Source organism: Scleropages formosus, chromosome 1, assembly GCF_900964775.1.
Source record: "Scleropages formosus chromosome 1, fSclFor1.1, whole genome shotgun sequence".
NCBI classification, from domain to species: domain Eukaryota; kingdom Metazoa; phylum Chordata; class Actinopteri; order Osteoglossiformes; family Osteoglossidae; genus Scleropages; species Scleropages formosus.
In genome coordinates, this window is record NC_041806.1 from 27300815 (window position 1) to 27313284 (window position 12470).

Consider the following 12470-nt stretch of genomic DNA (forward strand, 5'->3'; position numbering starts at 1 on the left):
TTAGGTATTCTGTTACAGGCAGTTTATAGCTTTAAAAAACATCTAGAAAATAGCATGTCCACACCCAAATGGCTATCTCTGGGCAGTCTCTGTACTGCACTTAAAGCCAGCTGGGGATGGGGAGAAGACTCAGCTTCAGAAAGGAGAACAGAGAAGGTTTTTTGGCCTATTCAGATTTATGGCAGTACAGGTCTTTAAGTGCTTTAAGTTCCTCAATGAGTGTTTTGTTCTGATTTTCCAACACAGCCACGCGGTTCTCCAAACACTTAACATACTCCTTCTTCTTTCTGCGACATTCACGGGCTGCCTCCCTGTAGCAGAAGGACATACAACAATCAGAGCAGTGCACCAAGTACGTATGATAATGAGCATATAGGGAGCCCTTACACTACAGTCCAACTGCAATGTATCTAACAAATAACAATTTATGTCATCTAACTGTAATAGAATGTTAAGGAAACACATAAAACCAGAAGTTCATAAACATATACTTGCAAATCAAAGCTTTCACTTGTGGTAGCATATGTAACAACTTCTAATTATATAAACTCTGTAAAGTTTTTACTTGGATATTTCGAGGAAATATCGGTAGCTGTGCATTTATAGTCGTTTACTTAAGAAGGAAATGGTTAGGTGTGTCCCTATCTGTATACCTGTTTTTCATGAGTCTGACCTCCCTCTTGCGAGTAGCTTCCTCTGCACCCCCCTGACTGGGCAAGGCAGGGGAGGAGGCCATGACCACCCCTGGCGCAATGGTGCTGGTGGGAGCCGTGCGGATCTGGTAAGCTTGAACATCTCCAGAGGCAGCTGCAGCAGTGAGAGTGGAACACCCAGTCAGTAAATCAATATGGAGAAATAGTCTGTATTATGACAGCAGCGAATGCTCAAAAAGATCACAAATCAGTAAAAAAAAAAAAAAACTCTTGACTGACTGTCATTTAGATTACCAAACTCAACTACAGATCGTGGTGTATGTGTATGGCTAAAATGATGCTATCGTAGTGATTCTGAAAAGAACCAGCTTCCTGAGGATGTGGAGACCCCTGTGTGCCACACTGATGTCATCACGTGGTCTCATTACCTTGCACCACCACCTGGTTACTGGGCACCAGGATCTGCTGGCCATCGGTGGTCTGTGCATATTGCAGGATGGTTGTGCCTGGCTGGGTGGCCGTTGCATTAGTCATGGTCAGGGTCTGTAGCCCCTGGACACCGTCTGTGCCATTGTTGGCCAGCTGAATTGCTCCCCCCTGGGTAATGGCAACTGTACAGATAAAGAAAGGGACTGTCTGAAATGCCATAGGTAAAGACAAGGGGACAACTGGAACTGGCTGACTGATGCAAAGGGAAAACATAATATGGGTTATGTAGATCATATTAAAAAGCATCTGCTTCTGACCCAACAAGGATATTATGAGTATAGGAATAAGATTATTATCTTCTTGGCCTTCAGCTGAAAACAGCTAAATGAGGAGTCTTTTAAGGCTGTGCAAACTTTCTCTGGTTTAGCTGCATGTGGTGATTAATAACATTTATACTAGGAGTATGGGCTCAGAGCTGTACTTCTTAAAATGATCCACTTATTCCTGATGGGATTTAAGGGACTATACCAATCAATGCTATCTGGGAAAAATGCAGGATCTGTTGGCTTTCCAAAAAAATTTCTTGGCTGGAATATAGTTTATATTTATGACAGCAGTTTACAAAATGCTTACACAGGGTCAAATCCCAGACTCCAGGAATTCAAAGACAACTGAGATAAAAATCCACAGGAATGTTACACTTTTTGTCCCATGAGTCTACTTAATATGGATTTTAAGATTATATCCATGTCCTTGGTTCTTTCTGAAAATGATCGGTCCTGTTCGGACTGGATTTATTGAAACCAGGTATTGCGTTGATAATGCGCTTTGTTTTAAATACTCCATTTATATCTCACAGAAAAATACAATGAGTGCATTACATCAACACAAAGAGAGATGCATTTAGTCTGGAAAAGTCTCATAATGCAAGTGTCCTGGGATGGTATTCATTTAACCATTTAAAAGACCATTAATAGAGTTTGATTTGATACATTAGCAAGCAAATGTATTGTGTTGATATGATTTATATCAGAAGCTTTAGGAATGTGGCTACTCAAGCGTTTAAATTTCTTCCACCTGAAATGGAAACATTTGTCCTGCATCATAACTGTAATGAATTTGGAAAGAGTTGGTCACCTTTTCAAATAACTTTGTCATAGCAATATAGTACACTCCTTATAAAACGTCTTTTTAAACACAGAATAATTTAAAATGTCCTAAAACTTAATTACGGAGGTAGCACAATTTCACCTGAAATATTTGTTTTAAAATAACTTTCTCACGTAATAAATAAAACTGTCTTCGAATTTAAATGCCCTGATGCCTGATGACACACCTGAGTCTAAGTATAAAAGCAGTGTGAAGTGACGTACTGTACTGGCCGCTGCTGGTCTGGTAAATTGGCGTTGGCACGGTAACAGTGGTGATGGCAGGTGCTGCTTCCTCCTCGGATTTTTCCTCCTCTATCCGTGGGACACCTGGGGCATCTGATGACAGGTCATTGAGGATCTTCCTGTACACATGCATATCACAGCAGTGTTTAGTCACAGGTGATGGCAAAGCTTCACAGTGCATTGACTCTTGCCTGCATGGAGTTAAAGCTTTCACTTCTTTAGCCATTCACAGTGGTGAAGGTGGATAATCGTGAAAATGCACTATGCTGCTTAAACTCATTTGCTGTGATTAAGCTTGTCAATAAATGAAATACATGAGCCAAATCATGTAGAACTCAATGCATTCAGTGAAGTTTTCATACTTTATTATGTTAATTCAAATTTAATTTACTCAGCAACTACTAAATGTGCAATTGTTTTAACAAATCACTGCATCTGTTTTGTTTATTCTGATCCTTGGAATAAACTGAAGATTAGTTTTGGAAGTTTAGATATGGTTGTTAAAACTATGGCCAGCAAAAGTCAAAGAGTGAATAAAATGAAAAAACTAAGTGAACAATTAGAACTGAAGAATGGATAATTATTGATGTAAACTAGAAATACCTGGACAAAAACTGAAATAATTGGCACAAAGCCAGTTTAACATTATTGTGATTCATCAGTTCAGCATGATTTTGAACGTGACTTTCTGATTTCCGTAGCCCATCAAAAAATGATTCCGACACCCCAGTCGTTAAATATGAAACAAGCTACAAGCTTTTCGGCGTCTGAAATAACCACACGGCGCTGCTCCAGTACAAACACCCGCAGCACGCAGCAGTTCACTTCTGCTTTATATGAACCAGCACAGAAGAAAAAAAAAAAAGAACGGAGAGGGACCGCCACACCTATACGAGGGTCTCCTCGATAGGATCTCCCTGCGTTTCTGGGAGTCTGTCACACTGTCCACCGACTCCTGCGAGTCTTCGCTCTCCGCAATGGTGGAGATCTGGAAGTCACATTTTAAGCAGCGTTGCCTCACAATTCAAACCAATTGATAACCATACTGTTCAATCACTGAATCGCAAAATTCATACATAATCAATTAATCTGTTATCAGAATGAATTCAGACAAAAACCACGACACATTACACAAAACAGATGATATTTAGTGGCGTATTTTCCCATTTTCCCTGAAGTACGATGTTTAAGACAGTTATCATTCACTATTATACTATTTTTTGTTTAGGTGATACCTTTGTCCAAGGTGAACTGCAGGAATCAAATACTTGCTAAAATGTGATTTTGAGGAACACAGTTGACGTACCTGGACAGTCTGCACCTGCGGAGACTGAATGACAGAAGGCTGTGCAGCCTGGATGACCCCATGGACCTGCACTGTCTGACCGTTGGGCAGCTGTACAAGGGTGACCGTGGGACCACTGGAGTTGACATGCCCTGCAGCCATGGACACCTTCAGACAGAGACATGCTTCATTTTCCACATGCAGCCAGCAGTGGACTGACCTGAGTCAGTGCTGCCTACACCACTGCAGAAAGGGTGCAGAGGGGTGAGAAGCACCTAGGGAAAGGTGACCACACCCCAACAGTATACACCCGACACACTAAATCCGCAGCCTTAGGCAAATTTCATCATCACTACTTGTTCACAAACAATTATGCATGGAAATATGGAAAAACTGTGACAGGCTTTATTTCTTACATCATGAGCACCTGAAATAACTGAACATGACGTTAGGTGGCCAATAAAAAGACAGTTCACTCGTTTTAAAAGATTAACCTGTTATAAGCAATTCCTCTCCCAGCAGACGACCTTGTGAATTTTGTAGTGGTGCCGCGTTCACCCTCAGTTCATCATGAAGAGCACCAAAATGTACCACCATCTTCCCAGTGAACTGTTGTCTTATGCCACTATGATGTAGAACTCTTTACTTCAACCATGCATAGACAACTTCTGCTAAAGATTCATTAGCACATTTTCACGGGAATTGGGCAACTTCACTGATAACCACAGAAACAAACTGAAATTTATACCAAGGGGAGCGCTGGAACAAAATATGGCACCAATCATTCATTGTAAAGGTTTTCGTTAAACAAAACGAAAAAAAAAAACTGCGATTAAATTTACACACAGTTGTGTCAGTAAGTTGTTATAAGACCAGTGAAACAGAAAGGAGGCCGCGTTCGTGGCCGAGTGTCACCCGTTCAGGTGATTCAGACGCACTGCGGATGGCGGAAGGGCAGTACGCTTTGCCTATACCACAGTCCTCACCAGGGCTCAACGGACCGATTTCTACGGGATACAGAAACGTTGCAGGTAAAAGCTTGACACATCCGAAGAGCAAGAGGTGTGAGTGTAATGATGTTACCTGTGTGAGGGTGGCGATCTGAGCCTGGGCAATCTGCTGGCTCTCTGTCTCCGACACAGCAGCGTCAGCGCCCTGCTGAGCGTCTGCACCCGATTCCATGGTCATTTAGTCAGCTGGGGGCCCACAGTAAACATATTCATTTATTTAGTTATCTCTTTTACTTCTCTTACTTCACCGCAACATATAGGCCTACTCAGCTTAGTATATACTTACTTTCTTTTTAATGAAACAGGGTAAAGTACCCACCTTGTTCTAAGGCTCTGAACGAAGGCTCCCGCAGTGGACTTGGGGGGGGGGGAGGGGGGGAGGGGGGTGGTCAGTCTTTTCTGGAAAACAAGGTTTGCAATCATGTTGTGGTCACAAGAATGCAGGTTTTCTGGTCGTTCTAATTAATTCTTCTTTTTGTCATACCAGCTTCTATTTTTTATTCCCATTTTTCCTTAGACCTAAATATATTATGTGTACATGTTTGGTTAAATGCGTGTTGACTTTACATTTCTGGGACAGTGCACAAAACGCTTGGATTGCTTTGACTCTGTAAAAAATAGATTTTGCTTCTACAAGATTTTCAAGCATTCACCACAGTACAAAGGGTGCGGGAGATTTAACAAGGGGGGTAAAACGTAAGCAGTCAAAGTGTGTTCAACAAAAACCATAAAGCACACCACAATAGGTGCTTTTTCTTTATAGAACAACTACAATTTTTTTCACAGTGCAACACCTTTTAGTGTTTAAAGAGCACTGGAAAATTGCTCTCCCCCGCCCAAATAAATTCAGTCATGTTGTGCTACAAACACGTGCAAGTTCACTTTTCCCTTGCATAACAAAAAATTAACTATAATACTATTTGAAAATATGTGTCCTTTCCCTAACGTGAAAGTCACTGTGACTCGACATACAGTGCTGCTTGACAGTATGAGAACCCCGCAGGGGTGGTCGTTACTCTTGTATAAAATATTAAAATATAAAGTAAATTTTAAATATTTTAATAAATACAAACACACACACACACACACACACAATGTCTACAACCACTTGTTCTGAGCAGGGTCGCAGCAAACCGGAGCCTAATCCGACAACACAGGGTGCAAGGCACCCCAAGCAGGACTTGAACCCCAGACCCACCACGCAACAGGCCTTAATAAACATATTTTATTTATTTGTGTCAATATTAAAATAAACTTCTAAAATCAAAATCTTATTAATAAATAAATTATTGGTAATTATACATCTATTATGTCAGATAAGAGAGACTGCTTGTCATTAAATAATTTCATTGTAAAACTAAGGGGTTCACATATTTTCAAGAAGCACTGTACCTTCAACCCTCATGTAACAGGGTCCCAGCCTATAAAAACACTTCCTTTTTTTTTTTTTACAATTCAGTGCAAGAGGACTTTGTGACATTTTAACAGAGCAGTTAAAGGACAGAAAAAGCCTTGATATAAGAATGCCAGTTAAATTGTGTTATTTCACCCAGTGGCAGGTTTTTAAAAGGAGCAGTTCAGTCCCAGTGCACCTTTCAGGATACCTTGCACACTGTAAAAATTGTTTATAAAAATATTAACATAACAAAGACAGCTGTCCACATTGCATTATTTTAACCAGTAGTTTTTTATAAGTGAAGTGAGCACTTGGGCACCCAGTTTCTGATCAGCTTCAGGTTGTCAGGAAGAGAGTGTAAAGATGGCTCAATAAAAACAGAAAAGTTCGAAGCCACACCATACACACCCTGCTGTGTGTTTCTTCTCTTTAGTGTTTGCAATTCCATTTTTAGTTCACAAACACTCCACTCAGGCTGGACAGCTGCTCTAAGTGTCCCGTAACTCAGCTCAAAATTAGTAAAACTGAGAACTTTAAAAAACAGAAAAGCGCACAGTGCGCCACACCTTTGGCTTTTAATAATTTTTTAAAGGAACCTCTTAGTATCAAAAAAGTTTTAACTCAAAAGTAGGAAAAGTGAACATTTGCTGGTGAAATACTTCTTCTAAATGAGAACCTTGCAATTTAAAACACGACCTGTCCAAAAACACAATAACACACAAGAAGTTATGAAAAAAGTTTGTGAACCCCTGGATGAATGACCCTGCATGAATGGTCCGTAAAATGCGATCTTATCTTCTTCATAGTCATAATAAAGAACAAAGACAGTCTTATTTAACAAACACACATTTTTGAGCAAATGGTTTAAACAATCAAGGTCATTGATGGAACAAATAAAAACCATATTTAGTACTAGTGGAACTATTAGGAATAACCTCAACCAAATGCTTTCTGTAGGTCCTGATCAGACCCATGAAGCAGTTAGGATGTATTTTGTCCACTTCCTCTATACTGTTTCATTTCCTTATTTCATGTATTTTTTGGAACACCTGGCTTGAACATCTTCCTCAAGATGAAGCCATAGCATTTCAATGGGATTGAGGTCAAGACTCTTGATTTTGTCATTTGAAAACATGGATTTTTTTTCTTTGTTGTTGATTCACTTTTGGACTTTGGATCATTGTCAGATTGCATTGCCTAGTGCATTTTCTATTTTATATCAGAGAGACATATGCCCTGACATTCTACTGTATAATTTACTGATACAATTTGGAATTTATTGATCTCTCAATGACTGCAGGCACTGAGGCAACAACGCAGCCCCACGACATTATACTCCTTCCACCATGCTTCACAGCTGGGGGGAAGTTTGTGTTGGTATGGTGTCCTATTTTCTCAAAATATAATGCTGTGTACATGCCACAAAAATGTAATTTTTTTTCTCTATTCTATCCATAGAACACTATTCCAGTGGTGGTGTAGAACATCCAGGAGGTCCTTAGCAAACTTGTGTTAGGCAGCAGTGTTTTCTGGAAAGCAGTGGTTTCCTGTGTGATAACCTCCCATGAACAACACTCTTCTTGTTCTTATGGTAGACTCAAGAAGACTGACATTATCAAATGCAAGAGTTGTCTGTAGAAGTTGTTAACCAAGGGTTCTCTGTCACTTGTTTGAGGGTAGTATGGCATGCTCTTGCACTGATCTTTTTCGGACGCCCACTCCTAGGTAGATTAACAACGGTACTGAATTTCTTCCATTTGCCTGTGGACTGATGGGCCAAGTTTTTAATAATCCTTGTGTAAACCTTTTCCAGTCCTTTAAGCTTCAGCAAGTATTCTGAGGTCATCTGAAATCTCTTTTAATTGGGCCATATTGCACTTTTTCAGAATTCTGTTGGGAAGAACAGGTAACCAAAATTGTGTGGTTTTTATACAGCAGGTCAGGTCCAACCTACGTCTGAATTGACTAGAATACATGACCCCAATTACCCTCTTTTCAAGATGTCATGTTTATTCAGGTTCAGACACTTTTTCCACCAGTGACCTTGAGAGTTTCAACAATTTGTTCAATAAAGCTATTGGGGATCTTAAATGTTGTTTGTTAAATAATAGCCTATTTTTTATAACGATCCAGCCATTCACAAGAAATACAGAGAATTCCAATGGGTTCACAAACTTTCACCTATATATAAGACATTATTACTCACATTTTACTTTGTCTATTTGAATATCAGGTTGGAGTGTCAGGCACTGCTCAAGTGGCTCCATTCTCACTCACTTTTGTTAATTTCTTGTTTTTGCCAGTGTGCTGCCAATACAGAGTTTTTGTTTTCCTCTCTTCTGTTGCTAGCTGACCACCTCAGGATTATAAAGTCTACAGTTTACTTGTACTTGTTTTTGTTGATGTATTTATTTGTCCTTTTAACCTTAATTTTACTTTAATGATATTTCTTGCAAATATATGTTACACGTGATGGTTTTTCCTGTTTTTTCTGTACCCAATTCTGAGTCTATCTTTAGAATAAAGTGCTATATAAGAATACATTTAATTCACCAAAGCTCCATAGTAGTTTCTTCAACTGATGTTCATGTTTTAAAAACGTAAAAATCCAGACACCATGACCCTGGATCCAAGAAATGGTTACTGAATGATTGAAAATATAACAGTACAAGACGAGGTAGATTTTTCTTTTTTATCACAAAACATTTAAAAAAATACAAAGTATGTTAGTGTCATTTTCACACACAAAAACATCTTTTCCCTTTTTATTTTAATGGATTTCAGGTTAATTTTTAATTTTTTTTTGTCTAGGAACTTGCCATTCATTTCATAAGGAATAATGACAATTGAACCCCTTCACAATGGGAAGGAGGCCAACAGGGTGATTTTGTAGAAAAAACTAACCCTGTTATACGGAGAATAGGTGCGGTGTGTTCATTTTAACCATAATAGGATTATGTCCCTCAGTGCTTCCGGTTTAACATGTCCTGTTGTTTGGTGCTATAAACAAAACATCACGGCCTAAGTATGTTATTAAAGATTTTTGTATACTTAAATATAAATACAAAATATAAATTTATTAAATATATTTTATATATTAACATAAAATACATTTTTATTTGGCTAAACAAGATCTTTATTTTATTGTGTGTATATTGAGTCTGTTTCGAATCCACTTCTGGACACACCACTTTAAACACGGTCCATATTGCTTGATCACCACATGCAGAGGAGTGTGCGCTGTGCACTAAATACTGTCATAAATATGATAAAATATGCTGTTGTGATCATTTCTTCTGCAGTGTGTCAAGTCATTTTTTATATGTAAATCTGTGAATCTGTCAACCTGTGACTTTTTTCCCCTTCTTAAGAAATCTATCACGACAAAAAGGTACAGAACATATATTGATTATTCTTACAAATCTGGCAAGGACACCAATTTTCTTTTCAGCGAAAACTCAGACAAAACTGCAGCACAGACATCTGCATGTTTCATAAGGAAGAGCTCAGGTGGAATATGTACAGTCCAGTTTCCATAAGGCAGTCCTCATGTCACCCAGGTAACTTCCCCTTTACTGCTTGGTGCCACTGTGTATGGCGGTAAGTGACACCCATGCCCCGTCGAGAGGGTCGCAAAACGAATTGTCGGCCACTGTCCGGGGGCTGTTGCGGGTGGGGGGGGGTGCGACTCTTTTGTTTTTCCTGTTTAGATCTGGGTAAACTGCCAACAGCAATGGTACAGTGACACCCAGAATGCCTTTGGCCTTTCTCCCAGCCTCCACTCTGACACTAAAGGTGCCATAAACACGCCTCGCAATGTGGGAGAGGCTTTAATATGTGTGTGTGTGTGTGTGTGTGTGTGTGTGTGTTCCCAGGCTCTCCATAGGTGTCTCCTACATGTTCCCTATGCATGGCAGTCTGTGCTGACAGGTGCGAGCACTGCGAGGTGGGCGGTTTCTCTCAGGAAATGAAAGTCACACCAGAGTGTAAAAATATTCACTCAATATCATCAACTGCAATTCCATGTACTTAGTAAGGAAGGCTCTAAACACTACGCCCCCTGCTGGCCACACTGTCAATGAGCTCGAACTGAAGCGTCGGCTAAACGCACGAGCATAAGCGTCGCTACTTGTCACAGCGCAACACGTATGACAAACACGCGTGTGTGTGTGTGTGTGTGTGAGAGAGAGACTGTCGCCCGTCGCCGTGACGCACGTGAACCCTCACACTGTAATTTAGTGGACGGATTAGCAGGAAGTTCGCGTGTCTCGAGCTGCGCAACAACGTCCTCGTCCTTTTTTTACCGCAAATGTCACACTAAGGGCGCGACCTGGCGTTGCATTCCGACCGGAGAGACGGGCTCTCGCTCGCAGGGGCCGCTCACGCGCACGACCGGAAAAACACGTCGCTCTCCAGTGACACACTGAACACCAGCGGCACCGCAGCGGGAAACGCGCACTGCCCACACCCAGTGAGTGACACACGCACACTGTCACTGGCCACCGGGCTCCGGCTTTCGCTACTACACCAACATCCATCGGCTCGGGTTCACCGAGACGCCCACAGCCGCGTTTTCGCGATCCCAGCGCGGCAGAATCTCCGTTGCGAAGAGCTGCCTGCGCCGTGCGAGCGACTGAACGACGGGGGACCGAAGGCGCGGTTTATTTTTGGAGGACTGCACTGCGTTCCGCCGCAGCGACCGCGCCGAAGCTCCACTTTTCGGACGACGAGCACGAGGCGAGCGCGCCGCGTCCGCCGCCAGCCAGCCAGGCTCGCCACTCGTCGCCCGTCACTCTCCACCCGCCCGCCCGCTCGCCCGCCCGTCCGTCCGTCCGTCCGTCCGTCCGTTCGTTCGTCCGTCCGCCCGCCCGCCTGCAACAAGCGCGCCGCCATGATCTCTTTGTCTCTTTGCGGGCAGATCGCTGCAGCGCCGATAAACAGCGCGACGCGCCCCGCCACCCTCCCCCGGACACTTGTCTTCTCTTACCGATTCACACTCTCTCCGTCACTCCCAAGCCCTCGGAGCTCCACTTTTATTCAGGCCGACACGTAAGAGATCGCGTCAGGCTACACCTCCGTCGCGTCACCGAGAACAACAACGCGCAGAACGAGGGAGACGAGCGTCCGCTGAGCGGCAGCGCCGGAAAGTGCCGAACGGGGGCGCGGGGAGTCGAGCCGATCCGAGTCTAGCCGAGCCGATCCGATCCGGTCCGAGCCGCTCCTCTCGCTGCGGCTCCAGACACCGTTCAGACGGTGACAGAAAGTTCCCCAGAAAGAGGTCTTGGTCGCTCCTGCTACTGTATCCACTCAAAGAAACATTACTCAGTTAGTCTTAGCGCTGTGAAAACATTTCCCCCCATTTCTCTTCGCACGTATCACCTGCTGTTGATAATACAGTATAATAGTGGGAAAGAGTCATTATTTTCACTCGCCTGATAACGTATTGTATAAAGTTTATTTAGTGACGCAGAAATTGTCCCCTCATTTATAAATGAAGTAAAACCCCAGAGCCGCTATAACCTCTGTTGGCATCTTACATTTGTGATGAATCTTTTTCTTTCTTTCTTTCATCCATGTCTAGATCTTGGTTCTCTACATGATGTAAACATTTTCACTTCATATTCTTAACAACGTTTAAAAAAAAAAAAAAAAAAAAAAAAACTGATGGGGCCGTTATGTGATCTTACATTTTCCGTATGGTTCACGTTACTTGAAACATTTTAATTTGTCAAGTAATTAATGTTGTTAATTTTCCTGTAGGGATGAATAAAACACATGTCTACCTCCTACCCAATGTATCCTGTCCTGTAATGTTTTGTTCACATAATTATGTAATAACATGATGTATTTCAAAGTACTCTGACTCGGTGTTTCCAACTTGCATAAAGGTTCTGTTCCAGAAATCCTTACAGAACTTGATTGTGTCAGAATTTGTGTGAGTCGGAATTGCCCACCGCTCTGGTGAGGGCGAACATCTCATATATGTGTGTCTGAGTGCTTTTAGTCCCCGGTGGGACTATGTGCAACATATTTATAAATAAAAAGGCCTGATGAAGAACCCTGCCTAGAGCTACATCATTGTGTTGGTTATCACCTCTGACACCTTGATTCCTTCTTTTGACACATCACAGGAAATTCATTAATACCCAATACATGTATAATAAAGAGGGGGGTGCGGTGGCGCAGTGGATTGGGCCACAGTCCTGCTCTCCGGTGGGTCTGGGGTTCGAGTCCCGCTTGGGGTGCCTTGCGACGGACTGGTGTCCTGTCCTGGGTGTGTCCCCTTCCCCCTCCGGCCTTACG

General features: G+C 42.1%; 1 protein-coding gene across 2 annotated transcripts; it reads right to left on the reverse strand.

The window, feature by feature from the left end:
* creb1b (cAMP responsive element binding protein 1b) lies at positions 1-11730 on the reverse strand. Of its 2 annotated transcripts, XM_029250632.1 has the most exons (9): positions 11155-11730; positions 5091-5170; positions 4845-4957; positions 3783-3929; positions 3364-3464; positions 2456-2595; positions 1082-1264; positions 654-807; positions 1-311 (listed from the first exon to the last, which is right to left on the reverse strand). In XM_029250632.1, the coding sequence occupies exons 3-9, from the start codon at positions 4947-4949 to the stop codon at positions 167-169; spliced, it is 975 nt and encodes a 324-aa protein (XP_029106465.1). In that variant the 5' UTR covers positions 4950-4957; positions 5091-5170; positions 11155-11730; the 3' UTR covers positions 1-166. The 2 variants fall into 2 exon arrangements, with proteins under 2 accessions (XP_029106465.1, XP_018587866.1); XM_018732350.2 differs by lacking the exon at positions 11155-11730 and having other exon boundaries at positions 5091-5833.
* Between the last annotated feature and the right edge of the window lie 740 nt (positions 11731-12470).

Coding starts and splice junctions, on each gene's coding strand:
- creb1b (XM_029250632.1), bottom strand. CDS start 4,949: ATGACCATGGAATCGGGTGCAGACGCTCAGCAGGGCGCTGACGCTGCT. Junction 808..1,081: donor TAACCAGGTGGTGGTGCAAG/GTAATGAGACCA, acceptor TCACTGCTGCAG/CTGCCTCTGGAGATGTTCAA. Junction 312..653: donor GTCAGACTCATGAAAAACAG/GTATACAGATAG, acceptor CTTCTGCTACAG/GGAGGCAGCCCGTGAATGTC.